The sequence below is a fragment of the Rhincodon typus genome, chromosome 15, assembly GCF_021869965.1.
Source record: "Rhincodon typus isolate 14 chromosome 15, sRhiTyp1.1, whole genome shotgun sequence".
Taxonomy (NCBI): Eukaryota; Metazoa; Chordata; class Chondrichthyes; order Orectolobiformes; family Rhincodontidae; genus Rhincodon; species Rhincodon typus.
Window position 1 is genome coordinate 34,522,445 of NC_063346.1, and position 20,766 is coordinate 34,543,210.

The 20,766-nt window shown below is 40.0% G+C and overlaps 1 protein-coding gene across 1 annotated transcript in view; it reads left to right on the forward strand.

Annotated features, from left to right (window-relative positions):
* The window catches only part of gpt2 (glutamic pyruvate transaminase (alanine aminotransferase) 2), a 39,247-nt gene that overhangs the window by 10,670 nt on the left and 7,811 nt on the right, over positions 1-20,766 (forward strand). Inside the window, exons 2-9 of the mRNA XM_048606062.1 lie at positions 3,933-4,022; positions 7,232-7,340; positions 8,282-8,415; positions 8,549-8,792; positions 10,587-10,666; positions 10,814-10,950; positions 18,526-18,700; positions 19,537-19,692. Coding sequence (XP_048462019.1) covers positions 3,933-4,022; positions 7,232-7,340; positions 8,282-8,415; positions 8,549-8,792; positions 10,587-10,666; positions 10,814-10,950; positions 18,526-18,700; positions 19,537-19,692 — 1,125 coding nt within the window. The remainder of the gene's footprint in view (positions 1-3,932; positions 4,023-7,231; positions 7,341-8,281; positions 8,416-8,548; positions 8,793-10,586; positions 10,667-10,813; positions 10,951-18,525; positions 18,701-19,536; positions 19,693-20,766) is intronic.

The following is a 20,766-nucleotide window of genomic DNA, read 5'->3' on the forward strand; positions in this document are numbered from 1 at the left end:
GAGAGGGGAAAAGTTTAAGGGAGATATGTGTGGAAAGCTCTTTACGCAGAGGGTGGTGGGTGCCTGGAATGCATTTCCAGCGGAGGTGGTAGAGGCGGGCACGATAGCGTCATTTAAGATGTATCTAGACAGATACATGAATGGGCAGGGAGCAGAGGGATACGGATCCTTGGAAAATAGGTGACAGGTTTAGATAGAGGATTTGGATCGGCACAGGCTTGGAGGGCCGAAGGGCCTGTTCCTGTGCTGTAATTTTTTCTGTTCTTTGTTAGCTGGTTTGACCATGCTAAATTGCCCACAGCATCCAGGGATATGTAGGCTAGGTGGATTAGCTATGGGAAATGCAGGGTTACAGGGATAGGGAAAGGGGGCTGGGACTAGTTGGGATGCTCTTCGGAGGGCTGGTGTGGACTTGCTTCTCTCTGTCTGTCTCTCTCCCAAAACACGTATCACCTTCATTGAATGAAGGTATCATTAATCCCCTTTCCATTTCTTGTTTCCTTTTATTCCTTTCTTTCCCAAAACCTGGGAGCTTGAGTAGGTGTGCAGTATGGGAGTTGGAAATAATCAACATCCCCTTGTTTACTTATTGTCACAATTTAACTGTGTAGCATGTTTCTAATAGTAGCTGCGCTTGGTCTTGCATAGATTCCTCCAGGGTACTCATAATTTCATCTCTGGTACCTTCTTTGTACCATTTTGTACTGAATTTCACAGCTGCCCTATATCTTCACTCCCTGCTTCATCACCTGTAACTTGTCAATGCCGTACTGTGATATTCTGATTCAGGCAGCCCCATCCCTGACTTTCCTCACTGGTGAAACTTCCAATTGTCCTTATCTCATGATGTGCAATTCCTTCCAGGAACTTTTTCCCGCCTTGCTGATTGCTTCTGCAAATCAAAAAAAAAATTCTCTTTGACGAACCTCCACCTGCCCTTAAATTCTCTACTGCTTGGCTCTGTCACTCTCCATTGGAACACTGAGATTTTTATTGTGTTAGACACTATACTAATGCAAATTCATGCAAAAAGAATGTCTCTATCTTCCAAAATTAAAATCAAACTCAAGATTGTTAGTCGCATCATTGATTTTGTAAATGCTGATCTGAAATTTCACTTGTTTTCAGAATTTAGAAATCATGTATTATCTTTAAACCCAGCTTTGCATTCAGCAAAGTCATTGACAATGAATGATTTTTTTTTTGTTTGTTTATCACCTGGAATAAGTGATAGAAATTAGTAGCTTGTTTCAAAGTAAGATGTTTTGTGTGTTTTGAAAAGAATGTCAATTTGTGACAACATTGTCAAATGAAAATATATAACCAAACCTTTGACTTTGTACATTGCTTTCGTCTACTTCCAAATCAATGGTATTATTTACATTTTCAGTAATGAATTTTCAAAATGAACTGAGATACAAGTGGCCATTCTAAACAGAGTTCATGGTTTTTTTTGTGATTGGTAGTTTGTGCTTTTTTTTTTAATTGTTGATAAATAGTATCTTGAACCCTGCTTGGTTCCCCTGGTAACAATGTAACACACAATCCAAAGCACCAAAAAGTACCTCATGGCTCCCATATTTGACACACATGTTGAAAATAATCTGACAGATTACAGATGTGGTTTATGGATAGCTGATTTTGACTTGAGTTTTCGGAAATATTTTTCACACTGAAATCTCAGTTAAGACTAATTACATTAGAAAAGGCTTTCCACTTATTTATATTACTCAGGACAGCACAAGATTTCTGTAGTGATATCTGTGGTGCATTATGAGCACCACGTTCTCCTTTCGAGTTATAAGTACAAAATCGGTGTTTATGTTTTAAAAAATCCCAATGTTCTTCCTTTGGCACTTGAATTTTGATTGGACTGGATCAGGTGATTTACAACACCATTTGTGTGCAATATTAGATGTCTTAAGGATACTCCAAAATCTAGAATTTACTTTCTAATATTTCCTGCAGTTGAATAATACTAATGAGAATTTTTTACAGTACTAAAAGCATAGGAGATTGAGGGCAGCTTTGATACAAATGTATACGATTATGCCATGTTTAGTCAAAGAAAAGCTGTTCCCAGTTCGCTGATGACTCCAGAAAAAACATAGAGGGATTTGAGGAAGAGTAGTAACCACTTCCCTCTACAAGCACAAAGCATTCAATAATTTCAAGAAGAAATTTAGTACTTGAGAGAAATAAATTTGCAGGGCTACAGGGAAAGAACTTGGAAATGGGACTGACTGGATTGGTTTACATAAGAGAATCAGATTTTTAAAGTGAGCCAAATGTATTAAGAGGGTCATTAAAAGCTTGGTAAAATAATTAGAAGGGTCGTAAATGCACAAGAGAGGTAAAAGGAAAAAACAGTTTAAGAAGGAAACTGCAGAGCTTGTGGCATAGCTGCCATTGTTGAGACAAATGGAATGTGGGATGCACAAGATACCACACTGGGAACATGCAGAGTTCTAAACTTTTTGTAGCGCTGGAGGAGTTCTGGAGATGAGAGTCAAGACCATGCAGGAATTTGGGCTTGACAGAGAATTTCAGAGTTCAGACACAAGTGGACTGAAGTTAATCTAGATTGGTGAGAACAGGGACTTGGTACTGATTAGTTCACAGGCAGCTGAGCTTTGGATGAGCTCAAATTTGAGGCATAAGATGGCATATCTATCAGCAGCTCCTTGGCATAATACAAGTATGGATTCTATTTGAGGATACTCTGAATACTCTTGAAAGGTTGGATTAATATTTTTGCCCTCCTTTTTTGGGGTACTTCTGAAGCACAATAAATATGAAAGATATTTCAGGGTACGGTTTTTGGACATGATACCATTGAAAGGTATGAGGTGACGGATGAGCCATGGATGCAAGACTTCTCTTAAATATTTCTGTTCAGTTCTTTATAGTGTTTTGTTTTGAGTTTGCATGAAATGCAGCGAATTATAATTTATTTTCTAATCTTGATCTCAATTATTAATGGCAACACTTTATTCAAACTGTCTGGGAACCCACTGATTGAGAGCGCGATGAACTTGGGACCTACTAGATTGGTTTACATAAGAGAATCAAATTTTTCAAAAGTGAGCTGAATGTATTAGGAGGGTCGTTAAAAGCTTAGAACCTATGGAATTCTCTACCACAGAAGGCAAAGTCACTGAATATATTTATGAAATAAATAATTTTCTAGATGCAGAAGGTCAGAAGTGGTTTGAGAAGGGTATAGCATTGATGCAGAGGAGCAGCCATGATCATGTTGAGTGGTGGAACAGGCTTGATGGGCCTACTCAGTCATACAGCATACAAATAGACCCTTCAGCCCACTGTCTATGCTAGCTGACCAAACACCAAACTATACTAATCTCACGCCTACATTTGATCCATAGCATACTATGACCTGGCATTTTAAGTGCTCATCCAGCTGCTGCTTAAATGTTCTAAGAGTACTTGCCTCCACCACCCTCTCGTGCAGTATGTTCCATGTACCTACAACCCTCTGGGTGAAAGAAATTTTCCTCAGATCCACTCTAAACCACACTCTCCTCACCTTAAACTTACACCCTTTCGGTCTTAGACATTTCTGTCGACGGGGTAGAGATTCTCACGATCTACCCTGTCTATGCCTGTCATAATTTTGTGTACCTGACACACACCCCTCAGCCTCCTCTGCTCCAGGGTAAACTGAGCCTATCCAGTTTCTCCTCTTAGCTGACATTTTTCGTCCCACGTAACAGCTTAGTGAATCACCTCTGACCCTACTCCTGCACTTGTCTTCTGTGTTTCTGTGATGGATTGTAAACTGAGTCTTATAATACTTGTGCTGTAATAATTACATGTAACTGATAACCTTAACTGTCTCCTTTTCCAAAATGTTCTAAAGCAAATATTTACTTTGCACTTGATTGTGATTGTTCTATGTGTTTTGTACATAGGGTGCCCAGAAGCCTTTCACGGAAGTAATCAAAGCTAACATCGGAGATGCTCATGCAATGGGACAGCAGCCAATCACATTTCTGAGACAGGTGTGTGTATGTGTGAGAGTAAAATAAGTGTTAGTGTTTTCTGAAAGGTTTTCATTTTAATTCTGTTTTTATCAAAAAAAGACACCAGGCTAATCTCTGCTAGGTCCTAATTAGTTTGAAAGTTTCCTGTTTCCACAATGTGTTTGGGTTTCATTTGTATTATTAATTTGGAATGCCTTCTCTTAAATCTGTGGGGTGATGGAAAGCTGAGTGGTTCAACTCTGTTCACATACTGTTTCCTAGCATAACTATGCAATTTGGATAGCTCCAGCCACCTAAATTTTTTTAAAAATTTGTATTTGGAATTTATTTCTGGGTTGTAAACAATATTTTAATATAATCTTTTTAACAGTTAATTATGCACTAATAACATGTAAGCGTTCATCAGCCAAGTTGGAATCTTGGACACTGGTAGCCAAAGGAGCAAAAAGGATGTTGTTAACTTTGTGCAGAGTGGGGTTGGGAGACTTGTTCAGTTTTTTTTTTTCACTTGGATAATCCTTTTTCTCCAAGAATTGAAAGTTTGTTCTAATTATCTCATCAGTACCTGGTGAAACATCTGATCAGGTTTCTCAAAAAGTGATGTTGAGCCATGATGTACTTTTTCAATGTGTAAAATTATTCTTCATTATTTGTTAGAACAAACATGCCCTTCTTTTACGTTAGTAAATACGTGAAAGTCCTTCCTCCTGTTGCCAAAGAGTTGTAAGGTATTTTACAAACTACTGTCGGATCAGTCTAGTGTCCTTTAGCAGGTAGTTGCTTAATGTTATTTATCACAGGCCTAGGAAGACATTGGCTGTATATCATCCTACTAAAGAGATATGATCAGTTAAGCATAACTAAAACAAATGAGCTTAAATTAAATGTGTTCATTTGGGATCCTTTTCATGCTTAAGTTGGGAATTAACAGAGAGAGAAAATGAGTGTGTTCTAATTGGCCAAACGTAACTGTTGGCACCCCAAGGGATCTGTCCTATCCTGGGGCTCAACTTTCCGCTACATAGTGAAAAATTGATAAATGATAAGAAGCTGGGAATAGTGGAGGAGCTAAGTTTTAAGGGTGTACATACTGAAGTCTGTTAAAAGCTAGTGACCAAGTATATAAAGTTGTTTAAAGGCTACTGGAATCATAGGCTTTATTTCAAAGGATTGGAAGTTTCGTTATAGTTGTGTACAGTTCTGGCTAGACTGGATTTAAAGTAAAGCATTACATTCTGGTTCCCCCACTCAGGAGGATATTTTGGTTTTGGAGGGAGTACATGATAAAAGGACTAAGTTGTGAGACATCGGAGTTCTGATACAGAGTCATCATTGACCCAAAATGTTAACCATGTTTCTCTCTGCAGATGCTCCTGACTTGAGTATTTACAGTTCTTACTCAATTGAGAGCTATGATGTAGATTAGTCATTCATTCTTGATCAAGTACAGATAGTTAATCGGTAATCTCACGAAATATTTGTGATTAATGAAGGATTTGTCAGACTAAATAACGGGAAACTATTTTCTCAGGGTAGGTTATACAAAGTAAGGGGGCATAACCTTAAATTTCAAGCTCAGACTTTTAGAGGTGATGTTCACACACAAGGCGGTGGACACATGGACTCTGCCCGAAATGTTTTGAAGACTAGGTCCAAAATCTGATTGGCCTACAGCTGCTGTGATTTTCCCGAACCCCTCCTAATGCACAAAAGATTCAGACATATATGCTTTAAACCAAATTATAATATATGTCAACTAAAGGCTAGTACATTGTATAAAGGCTCACCGCATATAGCGTAACCAGAAAATTACTTTGAAACAATTTTTGTCTGATTTAAAAATTTAAGCTAGACAGCTGTCTCTCTTTTGACTTGTTTACTATTAAGCCAAATCAAATCTTTCCCTATCTTTCCAAATTTCTTTTGGCTGCTATTTCCTTTTAGGTAGCCAAAGACACAATTTTTAACAAAATAGAGGATACATATGAAAATATCAATAATACATGTTTCAAGTTATACTTTAACGCTTCAGATTGGTTGAATTGCTTCAGAGAACACCATCTTAGGTGGGGTAAATTAGTGAAAAACAGATCTACCCCAGCTTAGCACTCATAATTTGGCAGCTGAATGAGCCTGAAGCTCTGAAAGATGGCGGCCTCGGCGAGGTAGGCTCATTCGGGTTCCTGAGCCCATCCATTCCAGATCAGCAGCTTCCTTCCTACTTTCTTACCCTTTTCTTCTTCTTTCATTTTCTTCTCCTTCTTCATGTTGGCCGTGGGTGGAGTAGACGATATCTCTGAGGAGGCAGCTGGAGCGGGACTCTTTTTGTGAGGTGGAAGCAGTGGCTTGGCCTGGCAGCAGAACCAGGGACTCCTGGCATTCATAAGGTGGCAGCTGCAGCAGCATGGTATACTCCGAGCAGGAACACATGGCGTCGTTGAGGCAAAAGTGGAGCCAGGGGCTCCTGGTTGCAGTAGGCCCAGAGCCAGGAACTTCTGGTTATTGACAAGGTGGCAGTGGCAGCTGAGCTTGGGCTCCAGTTAGCAGGATGAGTGTGGGTTCAGCACGGGACCGGGCATCAGCGAGGTGGGCCTAGCAGTGAAGAAGTGGCACCTGAAGAGTGGCAACTCCTATGTTGGTGGGTCCGGCGCAGGCGACAATAAGGCAGTGGAGGTGATCAGCCGGCTCGGGACTCCTGACGAAAGTTGTAGAACTAAGATGGACTCTCTTTTTCAGTTATACCTTTTTATTCTTAAACTATTCAAAATGGCGCTGAATTGTGGCAACAGTTGAAGCTTTTCACTGTATTTTACTGTACTAATCACTGTAAAATGGAAGTGACAATAAATCATTCCATTCAGAATCAAATGTAACAAGTAGAGTGAGCAATTGAAAGTATAAAATGTCAGAAAAATACATATTTGACACTTTCCAAGCCGGGATCTGATGGATTAAAGCGACCTCCTGTTTCTTAAAAAGCCTTTAAGACCTTTTGATTTGAGCTCCTTTTATAACAATTATGCATTTGAAAAGGACTTTTTGTTTGCAACAAATAAGAAATACGGAGCATTTCCTAATTGTTCACAAAACGCCATGAATGTTCATATTTTGAAAATCTCAAAGTTATGGCTGCAGAAGGCTGCTTGTTAATATTGATGACAGAAGAAAAGATAATAGAAAAAAATCTTTTAAATACTTAATTGGATTTTATTTCTTACCCAATTCAGGTTGTTGCTCTTTGTACTTATCCAGAACTGCTTGAAAGTCCGCACTTCCCTGCTGATGCAAAGGAGAGAGCCCGACGTATTCTGCTGTACTGTGGGGGTCAAAGTCTAGGTATGTTTGTTACGTCCTTCTTTGTACTTGTGCATTCACATTTAGAGAAGAACTGTTCAGCAAAACTGAAGCTATCAAAGTGAGTGATAAGTTTAAGGATCTGTGGAAGGTGACTAGTGAAACTTCCACGTAAGGTTATAATTTGGAACTGTTTCAAGCCCACATTCCCTCGATTGTCATGTTCCAGCAATGAGGGATGGTAGGGATTGGAGGAGGAAGATGAAGCAATGAGATCATGGTATGTTCATAGTACAATCTATGAAATTGGATTATTTTGATGGGACCAGCTGGGTGTTTCCAGAACAGTTCTGTTTGCCTCCTGATTTTATCAGAATTACCTATTGGGCACACATTGGTTTGTGTGGAACAATGAGTTGTTATTGGAGTAATTGCTAATTCCAGACCAAAATAGAATATTTGCAAGTTGAAATAACTTGGATGGAAAGATAATTGACCAGTGACCTGCAGATAATTTGGAAGGGATTGGTTATGTTTGTGTGTATTTGATACTGTCACACAGAGGAATAACTTGTGAAGACAGGATAGTTTGCTGTGAAGAATGAAAGAATTGTTGACTACTTTATTCATCATGGTCAGGAGAGGACAGTAAAGATCCAATTGGAAAACTTTTGACCAGTTGTGATCGTTGTCTCAGAGCCCAGCGCTTGTTCTATCAACAGCATTTAGTCGATCTTTGAAAAGGCATAGAGAATTAGCCAGTTGGCACAACATCATCTTTCCAATCTAGCCCAACCTGCCAATAGAAATTGAAAATATCAGATGTCACCTCATGCCCTCATCTGTATTAGTAACCATACCAGAGAGGTTCTTAGCGATACACCCAACCAAATGTCCAGCACTTCTGGAAAGTTTGTATTTTTAATTAAATCTTCAGCTTCAATATTTATCATGTGGGCACATTTAAAAATTTATTTTTTTAGGTTCCTACAGTGCAAGCCAGGGTCTGAATTGTATACGTCAAGATGTTGCTAAGTACATGGAGACAAGAGATGGAGGAGTTCCTGCAGAATCTGATAATATTTATATTACTACTGGAGCAAGTGATGGAATAACTGTACGTAAAGCAATGGCTCATTTAGTTAAAAACGAGTGTTGTTGCCTCTGTTGAATTGTAGCAATAAATAATTTTTGAATAGTTTCAATGTGTATCATTCTGAATTACCTGCCTCTCCATTTTTATTTTATAGACCATTATGAAACTTTTGGTGTCTGGGGAAGGGAGAATGCGGACTGGAGTAATGATTCCAATTCCACAGTATCCCCTATACTCAGCAGCCATCTCCGAGCTAGGAGCCACCCAAATCAACTATTACCTGGATGAAGAAAATGGCTGGGCTCTGGATAAAAATGAACTGAAACGAAACCTGAATGCAGCAAGGGAATATTGCAACCCCAAGGTTCTTTGTATTATTAACCCAGGAAACCCAACTGGTACTTGAACTATTTCAAAAATTAGGCATCACTCTTGAAAGCCTAGTCTTTGGCAGATTCTAGACACATTGAATTGCTTTAATTGTAAAGAAAAACATGTTTTAGCAGTGGAATTAATATCGTTACAGGTATAAGGCACACTTTATTTCATTTAACACAACTTTTTATTTATAGTGGCTATGTGACTCAGTTGCAGCCCTCCTGCCTTTTTGTCTGATTTATGCACATAATCTTCACTGGCACTTCAGTGCAGTACTGAGGGAATGCTGCACTATTGACCTGTTCGGGTGACACTAAACCAGGCCCCAGTTTATCCCTTCAAAAGGATGTAAAGAATCCTGTGGAATTATTTAAAGAAAATAAACTGAGTTCTTCTGTTGCCCTGGTTGATGTTCCTCCTTCAGCCAACCATTTTATCTAGCCATAGATTTCATTATTATTTGTCTGTGCATCATTTACCTAAATAATTGGGACCACATAACCAAATGTACTTCACTATCTTGGAAAGTTATTGGATTGAACCAAGGATGTCAAAGATGCTATGGTAATGCAGTTTTTAACAAGTACATTACAGAGGTTGTAGTTGTCTATCTTTTACTGAGACACACAGATTTACCAATTGCTTTTATTTTACTACCAGCCATAGCCCACTCAAAATGAAATTGGTATTATTGTAAATTCATTCTGAATTCTGGCATAATGTGAGGATCCCTTGGTGCGTACATGTTTTCCTCGAGTGAAGTACCTTTGGGGTTTCACCACAAGGGAAAAAGGGATTGGGTCAAAAATGTAAAATCACAAAGCACAATCTCCAACCCACTGCCTATGTTCTTCCCTTTTTTTGTGGCAGAGGTTTACAAACTATGTTTAAGTCAGATTTCCAAGGTACAATTGGAAATATGATTTTAATTTAAGTTACCAGCTGAGTTTCCCAAGGTTTAGGCATCCTTGCAGGTAAATGAAGACTGGAGCAGTCAGCCATAAAATGCCAGTGCATATTTATGTGCTCCTCGTGCGCTAGAAAGAATCTTCCAACTGTGCTGATTGTGGTCATCTTCAGTGCTGTGGTTTGATGCCCCTGTCTCCTCCCCACAATTAATGTTCAGTCTTTCCCTCTTTCCTCATTATCGGAGACGGTCACAATCTTTCCTATCCAATAGCCAGCCTATTAATCTGGTTATCCGCTAGGCAGAAAATAGATCGGTAGAGGAAGATATGGATGAGAAAAGGTAAGAGGTTCTGCTGTTAGATTTCGTAGGACTAACGTTCCCTCCCTGACCCCTGCTACTGTGCTGCCCTGGTTTCCTCTCTCCCTGTAAATATCAGGGCCCTTGACTTTATGCAAAACTCCATCTACTGATTAATTTGAGAACTACAGTAATATTCTAGATGGAAGTAAAGAATTAAATGATGGCTGTGTCACCTGATAGCCTGAAGGCTCCCATTGCACCTATGTAAAATACTGTGCGATCACACTTTGTGAAATGCGCTGCCATTTACAAACATAGTGGTGCCAAGTAAGCACAATAAACGAGTGAATGGGATGCAGTGATGTCGCTAGCCATACTGGCAGGGGTACTGCATGTGTATTTTGCACATGTGTACTGAGAACATTTTGGGTGTGTTTAGAAGATCCTCTCTTAAATAATCAGATACTAGTGCATCACCCCTGCCTTAGTGTTTAAACTTTCATAAGAAGTGATGGGTCAAGTTGTCTGAGAAAGGAAAGCAATTCTGAAAGTGATTTGCTTAAAATTAGTTTTTAACGTAAGTAGCATTTTGTTTTAAATACAGGCCAAGTGCAAAGCAGAAAAGGTATTGAGGATGTTATTCGTTTTGCTTATGAGGAAAAACTCTTCATTCTGGCAGATGAGGTAAGACAAACCTTGTTTGCTTACTTTTGTTTTCAGGTTGTTTGATAATTAAACTTTGAGAGTTCAAGAGAGTGCCATATTTCCAGTCATGGATTGTTCAGCCTCAGAAAATAACGTGGACTTGGATGCTTCTTTTCTCTATCCTAGGTATACCAGGAAAACATATATTCTGAGGACTGCAAATTTCACTCATTCAAGAAGGTGTTATATGAGATGGGTCCGGAGTACTTCAGCACAGTAGAATTGGTCTCATTTCATTCCACATCCAAAGGATACACAGGAGAGTAGGTGTTTCTGTTCTGTTCTGTTCTGCTCAATGTAATCTTATTTCCGTGCAGTTTCTTGAAACAAAAAAAAAAATCCAAGTTTGTAAACTTCGCTTCAGGAATTTTACTTGATACTGCATTTATTCAGTTAATTATTTGCAGGGATAAATTTCAACTGGTCAAAGAATCCAGTAAAGGAGGCACAGTCTTAAAATTACACCCATGTTATTTAGGTGTGAAATCAGGGAACACTTACTAACAAAACGTAGTGGAAATCTGGAATTCCCTTTCTAGCTAGAAGACTTATAGATGTTAAGTCAAATGAAATCGGAGTGGGATTCAGATGTTTATTAGAAGGTCATCAGGAATGGCCATCTATCCCCTCGATCCTGTCCTGCCATTCGCTAAGATCGTGGCTGACCTATCCAGACCTCTCTCTCTTTTTTGCTAGCTCGTCATGTCTTTCACCTTCTCTTTTTCAAAAATCTGTCTCCTCTTTAAATCCTTTCAGTGATCTAGCTTCTTGGGTAGATAATTCCAAACATTCACCACCCTCTAGGAGAATAAGTTCCTTTGCACCTCTGCCCCCTAGTTTGAGATTCCCCAACTTGTGGAAACAACATCTATCCTGTCAAGCCTGCTCAAAATCTTGTATGTTTCAATAAGATTATCCCTAATTCTTCTGTCTTTTAAAAAATTTACTCAGGTGTCGCTGACTGACCAACATTTATTGCCCATCCCTAGCTGCCCTTGAGAAAGCAGTGGTGAGCTGCTGCCTTGAACCACTGCAGTACATGTGCTGTAGTTTGACTTTCAATGCCTTTACGGAAAGAATTCCAGGATTTTGACCCAGCGACAATGAAGGAATGGCGATATGTTTCCAAATGAGATGTTGAGAGGCTTGGAGGGGAACTGCAGGTGGTGGTCTTCCCATGTATCTGCTGCCCTTCTCCTTCTGAATGGAAGTGGTTGTGGGTTTGGAAGGCGCTGTCTAAGGATCTTTAGTGAATTTCTGCAGTGCATCTTCTAAATCACATGTACTGCTGCTATTGACTGTCAGTGGAGGAGAGGGTGGGTGCAGTGTCAGTCAAGCAGGCTACTTTGTACTGGATCATGTCAAGCTGCTTGAGTGTAGTTGGAGCTGTACCCATCCAGGCAAATGGGGAGAATTCTATCACACTCCTGACTTGTGCCTTGTAGTTGGTGAACAGATGTTGGGGAGTCAGGAGGTGAGTTACTACTGCAGTATTCCTAGCTTCTGACTTGATCTTGTAGCCACTGTGTTTATGCTGTGAGTCTGGTTGAGTTTCTGATCATTGATAACCGCCATGATGTTGATAATGGGGAACTCTGATGGTAACACCATTGAATGCCATGTAGCTGTAGTTAGATTGTCTCTCATTGAAAATGGTCATTGTCTGGACTTTTGTCATGTGAATGTTACTTGCCACTTGTTAGCCCATGCCTGAATATTGTCCAGATCTTGTTGCATTTGAACATGGATTGTTTCCGTATCTGAGGAATCACGAATGGTGCTGAACATTGTGTAGTCATTGGCTAACATCCTCACTTCTGACCTTATGATGGAGGGAGGGTCTTGGATGAAGGAACTGAAAATGGTTGGGACAACAACACTACCCTGAGGAACTCCACAGAGATGTCCTAGAGCTGAAATGACTGACCTCCAGCAATTGCCAACATCTTCCTATGTGCCAGGTATGACTCCAACCAGCGGAGAGTTTGTCCTTTGATTCCCAATGATTCTAGTTTTGCTAGGGTTCTTTGCCACTCAGTCAAATGCAGCCTTGATGTCAAGGGCTGTCACACTCACTTCACTTCTGGATTTCAGCTCTTTTGTCCATGTTTGAACCAAGACTGTAATGAAGTCAGGAGCTGAGTGACCCTAGCAAACCCAAACTGGGCGTCAGTGAACCCATTAATGGTTAAAGGTCTATCTTGTTGAGCCATACTTGTAAGTCAATCCCTTCATCCCAGGAATCGGCTTAGTGAATCTCTTGATTTGCCTCCTGGGCCTCGATGTCCTTATTTAATTGTGGTAACCAAACTGTACACAGTACTCTGGCTCCTTATTAATGCACTGTAATGTTGTAACAAGTCTTCCCTGCTTTTAAACTCCAGCAGCAACAAAGTTCAAGATTATTTTTGCTACCTTAATTACTTGCTGCACCTGATTGCTAACATTTTGTCTTTCATGCACAAGAACCCCCAGCTGCTTCTATGCTGCACTTTTAAAAATAGAAGTCTATATTTTGATTCTTCCTATTGATGTCTGCTTTCTGTCTTCCTGCTGTCGTCCTTGAACAGCAGTGTCACATTAGCAGTTTCCCAATCTGTTGGAACACTCCTGGAATTCAGCAAGTTCTGGAATATTTTGATCAATGCCTCCACTATCTCTAGGCACTTTCTTTAACTCCTTGGATGTAGGCCATCAGGTCCCATTAATTTTTCAAATAATTTAACTCTCATGACAGAGACCATTGCAAGATCTTTCCTCCCATTAGCACCTTACTTATCTGTTATGTTTGGTGTTTGTAGTGTCCTCTACTGTGAAGACTGATGCAAATAACTTAAACCAGATAAGTTAAATTTATTGATTCCATTTTCCCCCTTTTCAATTCTCCCATCACATTTTCTCACTCACTTTTTAGCTACTCCTTTTCTTTTATACACCCGTAGAAGTTCTTGCTGTTTGATTTCATATTTCTTGTCAATTTCGTTTCATCATCAAATTTCTCGCTCCTTATTAGCTGTTGAGTCATCCACAGCTATTTCCTTAAAGCAGAAGTCCCAATCCTCACCAAGCACTAGTTTTCTTTGCTTTGCCTGTCATGGCTTTGATTTGGATATTCTCCTTGGTGACCTTTGTTAATGTGGATGTTTCATCTTTCTCATTGAGTCCTTCTTGATTGGAATTTTTTTTTTTTTTTTTTTTTTTTTTTTTTTTGCTGTGCATTATGAAATAGATATCTGCTTCTGCCGATGCTCATCCATTATTCTCCCAGCTGATTTTGGATAATTGTCTCTTCATACCTCTATAATTCTCTCTCTTTAATTTAAAGGCACCGATTTGACACCTGAGCGGCTCTGCCTCAATTGAATTTGAAATTCAACTACATTAGCATTTATCAACTTTGTTGTCAATTGCTTCGGTTTGTTGGTTGTACATGCTAAGCATCAGTTCCACAAATGCTGTTTGGTCTCTTTTTCACCTTTTTTCCATTATTATTTCAACACTGAATTTTAATGCTTTTGCACTTTCTTCCTTTCTGGCATGCAATAATTTACATCCGACCATATTAACCTTCTCCCATTTTTCTGCTCATGTATATAATATAATAGTTCCTTCCTCATTTCGGAGCATGTTTTGCATTACACTGCCCTCTTTTAGTTTGAAATCTTTATGCAAATTAAATCAAATCAATAGTTCGATCTAAACGTTCTGTTCTGCTCCCAGCATTAAGGGCCTTGGAGCACCTGACATGGTATTCTCCCTCATTGACATGACTGTTGTAAAGAGTTTCTCTTGTTCACAACTCCATTTTTTGTTTTTAGCTAATTTTTTATCCATCATTAAATTTTATTTGGGATCTTTGACCTTAACAACACTTATGGCAAAGCATGACTTAAGTGCCTATTTTTACGGAATCTTGAACCTTTCATGTCTCTGTATTCACAGGTACTTGGGATTAACTAAAATTTATCACTTGCATTGTATTTGTTTTCAGCTATTTAAACTCTACAGGTCAGCCTTGATCTTTTGCAATTAGTTATCCCAGATTAGCTAGAATTTGTTGCTCATTTCATTTTGAATATGAAGCGAAAAATACTTCAGCCATTTACCGTTATAACCTTGCTCAGTTTTTAGCTCATTTGGCTCTCTCTTATCATTCCCACCTCCTTTTGAATGTTCTAACATTACTGTAACTGAATGGTTTTGTTTTGCCTTTGCAAATATGTTATTACTGATTGGAGTGTTATATAAATACTTTCCATTCTTAGTATTTTTAAAGACTGTCCATTTGACTGTTACTGAATTATGGAATGAGCCCAAACCATTTGCCTTAGCTGTTCTTTCATTGCATTGAATGTAGCTCACTTATGGTCCTTCATATGGCTGTTGATATTTTGATACAGTTGAACACAAAATAATTTGCAGTTGCTATGCTCAGGAACACTACAACTTCTGACATGGAGTCAAATGAATTGTTAACAAAAGCAACATTGGAAAAAAAAATACACTCCTAATAGAACACGGAACATAGAACATTATAGCACAGTACAAACCCTTCAGCCCTCGATGTTGCACTGACCTATTATCTGACTCTAAGATCAAACTAACCTGCATACCCTTCATTTTACTGTCATCCATATGCCTATCCAAGAATCACTTAAATGTCCATAACGTATCTGACTTTACTACCACTGCTGGCAGTGCATACCACGCATCCACCACTCTGTGTGAAGAACCTACCTCTGACATCTCCCCTATACCTTCCTCCAATCACCTTAATTTTATGCCCTCTTGTGATCGCCATTTCCGCCCTGGAAAATGTCTCTGGCTATCCACTCTATCTATGCCTCTCATCATCTTGTACACCTCTATCAAATTGCCTCTCATTCTTCTTTACTCCAATGAGAAAAGCCGTAGCTCCCTCAACCATTCCTCATAAGACCTGCCCTCCAGTCCAAGCAGCATCCTAGTAAAGCTTCCACATCCTTCCTATAATGAGGTGACCAGAACTGAATACAATATTCCAAGTGTGGGCTAACCAGAGTTTTATAGAGCTGCAGCGTAACCTCGCGGCACTTAAACTCAATTCCCCTGCCAATGAAAGCCAACACACCATGTGGCTTCTTTGCCACCCAAGTTGATAGGGTTGTAACTTTGAGGGATCTATGGACGTGGACCCCAAGATCCCTTTGTTCCTCCACACTGTCAAGAATCCTGCCATTAACCCTGTATTCTGCATTCAGATTCGACCTTCCAAAATGAATCACTTCACACTTTTCTGGGTTGAATTCCATCTGCCACTTCTTTGCCCCGCTCTGCATCCTGTCAATGTCCCATTGCAACCTACAACAGCCCTCCACACTGTCCACAACTCCACCAACCTTGGTGTCATTTGGCACACTTACTAACCCATCCTTCCACTTCCTCATCCAAGTCATTTATAAAGATCACAAAGAGCAGAGGTTCCCAGAACGGATCCCTGTGGAACACCACTGGTCACCGAGCTCCAGGCTGAATATTTTCCATCTACTACCACCCTCTGTCTTCTATTGGGCAGTCAGTTTTGTATCCAGACAGCCGAATTTCCACGAATCCCATGCCCCTTTACTTTCTGAATGAGCCTACCATGTGGAACCTTATCAAATACCTTGCTAAAATCCATATTCACCACACCCACTGCTCTACCTTCATCAGTGTGTTTTGTCACATCCTCCAAGAATTCAGTAAGACTTGAGGCATGACTTGCCCCTCACAAAGCTATGCTGACTATCTCTAATCAAAACTATGCTTTTCCAAATAATCATAAATACTGTCTCTCAGAATCCTCTCTAATAATTTGCCCACCACAGAAGTAAGACTGACTGGTCTGTAATTCCCAAGGTTATCCCTATTCCCTTTCTTGAACAAGGAAATAACAATTTGCCACCCTCCAATCATCTGGTTCTACTCCAGTGGATAATGAGGATGTAGAGATCATCACCAAAGGCGCAGCAATCTCTTCCCTCGCTTCCCATAGTGACATTCTGTATATCCCGTCCAGCCCAGGGGACTTATCTATCCTCATGTTTTTCAAAATTTCTGTCACATCCTCCTTCCTAATATCAACCTGTTCAAGCATATCAGCCTGTTTCACGCTGTCCTCACAAATGATAAGGTTCCGCTCACTAGTGAATACTGAAGCAAAATATTCATTTAAGGATCTCAGACTCCGCGCACAAGTTCCCGCCACTATCCCTGATCGGCCCTACCCTCACTCTGGCTATCCTCTTGTTCCTCACATAAGTATAGAACGCCTTGGGGTTTTCCTTCATCCTACCCTCCAAGGCTTTTTCATGCCCCTTTCTCGCTCTCAAGTCCATTCTTCAGTTCCTTCCTAGCTACCTTTGTAACCCTCTAGAGCCCTGTCCGATCCTTGCTTCCTTCTTCCTCCTGACTAGATGTTTCACATGTCTTGTCGTCCAAGGTTCCTTCACCTTACCCATCCCTTCCTTGCTTCAGTGGGACAAACCTATACAGCACTCACAGCAAGCGCTCCCTACACAACCTCCACATTTCTGTTGTGCATTTCCCTGAGAACATCTGTTCCCAATTTATGCTCCACAGTTCCTGCCTAATAGCATTGTAATTCCCCCTCCCCCAGTTAAATACTTTCCCATACCATCTGCTCCTATCCCTTTCCATGACTATAGTATAGGTCAAGGAGTTGTGATCACTATTACTGAAATGCTCTCCCACCAAGAGATCTGACACCTGGCCTGGTTCGTTGCCAAGCACCAAATCCAATATGGCCTCCCCTCTAGTCGGCCTATCTACATATTGAGTCCGGAATCCTTCCTGGACACACCTGACAAAATCAGCTCCACCCAAACTATTTGCACTCAGGAGGTTCCAGTCAATATTAGGGAAGTTGAAGTTACCCATGACAATGACCCTATTCCTTCTGCACCTTTCCAAAATCTACCTCCCAATCTGTTCCTCAGTGTCTCTCTTGCTATTGAGGGGTCTATAGAAAACTCCCAATAAAGTGACTGTTCCTTTCCTGTATCTGACTTCTACCCATACTGACTCAGTAGACAAACCCTCTTCGACGATCTCCCTTTCTGCAGCTGTGACACTGTCCCGAATTAGCAATGCCACTTCCCCCACCTCTTTTATTCCTCCCTCCCTATTTCTTTTGAAACATTTAAACTCTGAAATACTGAAGTGATTGGTCGTGAAGCAATTGTGCATTATGTTAACCAACTCTGAAAACCAAAGTAACTTCGCTTAATTTGAAGTCCGTCATTGCAACAATTGTTCTGTACCTTTGTGCTCATAGTATCTGTTTGTTAAGAAATTTGTACTCCATACGCTGACTCGGCAACCAACTTTTAGTGTCACCTTGGATTTCTTATTTTCTGTTTGAGAAACCTAAACTAACATCTTTGGAGTAAATAATATTCCTCTCATGAACCTGTTGACTTGTTTTGTGTTGGTCCAGTGGGACTAGTTAAGCTCTGCAGGTTATTTGGCTGTGGAGAGCATAACAGCACAACAGAGCCTGATCATGTCTTCACCTGCCTTCCATGTGGCTGTTATCAAGTGAACTGTACTGTAAAATGCATGAGCACAACTTCATGTCGAAATTACCTTTTTCTTCAAGTTCAACAGTTGCCTGTTCAACTTCTTCGAGAATATTGTCGCAGATTATCCTGAAGATGTGAGAACCTGTATTTCATGTGTGATTCAGTCAGTTTGCAACAATATAGTTCCTACTCTGTTATTTGTGCTGTTTCTATATGATTGTTAGTTTTGGCTGTGCAATCTTCCAATAAACTGAATATTTAACAACTTTATTTTAGATGTGGATTTAGGGGTGGTTATATGGAAGTTATTAACATGGACCCTGAGGTTAAGGCTCAGCTTGAGAAGCTATTATCAGTTCGGCTGTGCTCCCCTGTCCCAGGGCAAGTTGCCATGGATGTTGTGGTAAATCCACCAAAGCCTGGAGAAGAATCTTATGAGCTGTTTACATTGGTTAGTCAGTTTTATGGTTTCAATTGAATTGATTGTGCTGTTTCTCCATCATGAATGATTCGCTGTTAATGTTGTGCATTTTACTCCTCTTTATGTTGCTGAATCAATGTTAGATGATGTGTGTCTTAACTAAGATTTGCCAACAATTGCACTAACATTGGTCATTTTTCTGGAATAAGATATTATTTATCTGTGCTGCTTGGTCATCTAACAGGTTGTGAGGTTCTTGTAGACAAAATTGCCTTCGAGAATACCCTTGAGGACCTGCAAGACTAAGTATAGTCTTGCTTGTGTTTCCATTGAATAAAATGTTTTGAAATACGCAGTCTGCCTCCACACCCTAAACTCCAAAATACTACCTAATGAGTGTTTCTAACCATCTTCCCTCTTATCCCCTAAAATGCCCTGGAAAATACTGGTTGTTCAGCCCCTGAACTCTCCAGTCCAACAATGAAGCTGATTCAGCCAACAGTAAGCGTTTCAATGTAGGCAACATGTGATAAACTGATTCCCAGCTGCAATAAGAAAGAAAACCCCTTGAAGTTAATAATCTGAAACTTCTCTGTCACATACCAGATATAAAATGATATTCAATGGGAATTGCAGACAGCTTTAGACACTAATGCATTATCTCTTTTGTGTACTTCAGAATCTAATCTTTCAATAATTACTATAAGTATTGGCCAACACCTTGACTTAGAGATTGGATTTAGGACTGTTTATATGTTCTGCATTTGTGTGTATGATGTACAGACACCAGATATTATGTTGTCTTTACTGAAATATAAATGTTGTACATTGTAATTTTTAATGAGATGTGTCTGTTTAATATGCAGGAAAAAATGAAGGTATTGCATAACCTTGCTGAGAAAGCTAAGTTAACAGAGGATGTCTTGAATACAATTCCTGGAATGCACTGCAACCCTCTGCAAGGAGCTCTGTATGCATTTCCAAGAATATTTGTTCCTCCCAAGGCAATCAAAGAAGCTGAGGTTTGTAATTCTGGAAATAAAAAAAATATATAATCTGGTTCTAGATTTTGCATACCATAATGTCTATGTAGGTCATATAATTTTGTCAGGAACTTCACTTTATTTCTTGTTGTTTGGCAGTTTTTTTTTTCCTTCTTTACATCTTTCTTTAACCATCCGTCAGACCTGAATTTGGTAGGTATATGACCTCCTCCAGGCCCAACCATTAACTGTACAAGTTCGGCCCATTGGCCCATCTGATCCGTTGTACTGAGATAATCTTCTTCGCCGTCCACTATACCACCTATTTTGGTGTCATTTGCCAACTTACTAACCATTCCTCCTATATTCACATCCAAATCACTTCTGTAAATGACAGAAAGCAATGGACCCAGCACTGATCCTAGTGGCACACCACTGGTCACAGGCCTCCAGTTCAAAAAATAACCCTCCACCACCACCCTCTGTCTGCTACCTTCAAGCCCACTTTGTATCCAACTGGCTAGCTCCTCATAGGATCCCACCTGATCTAAGCTTAGTAACCAGTCTACCATGCGGAACCTTGCCAAAAGCTTGGCTAAAGTCCATTATAGACAAAGTCCACCACTCTGCCTTCTTCAAACGTCTTTGTCACCTGTTCAAAAAACTCAATCAAAGAACAAAGAAAATTACAGCACAGGAACAGGCCCTTTGGCCCTCCAAGCTTGCGCCAACCCAGATCCTCTATCTAAACCTGTCGTCTATTTTCCAAGGATCTGTATCCCTCTGCTCCCTGCCCATTCATGTATCTGTCTAGATGCATCTTAAATGATGCCATCGTGCCCGCCTCTACCGCCTCCGCTGGCAACAAGTTCCAGGCACCCACCACCCTTTGCGTAAAGAACCCTCCACGCATATCTCCCTTAAACTTTTCCCCTCTCGCCTTGAAATCGTGACCCTTAGTAATTGAGTCCCCCACTCTGGGGGGGGAAAAAGCTTCTTGCTATCCACCCTATCTATACCTCTCATGATTTTGTAGACCTCAATCAGGTCCCCTCTCAACCTCTGTCTTTCTAATGTAAATAATACTAATCTACTCAATCTCTCTTCATAGCT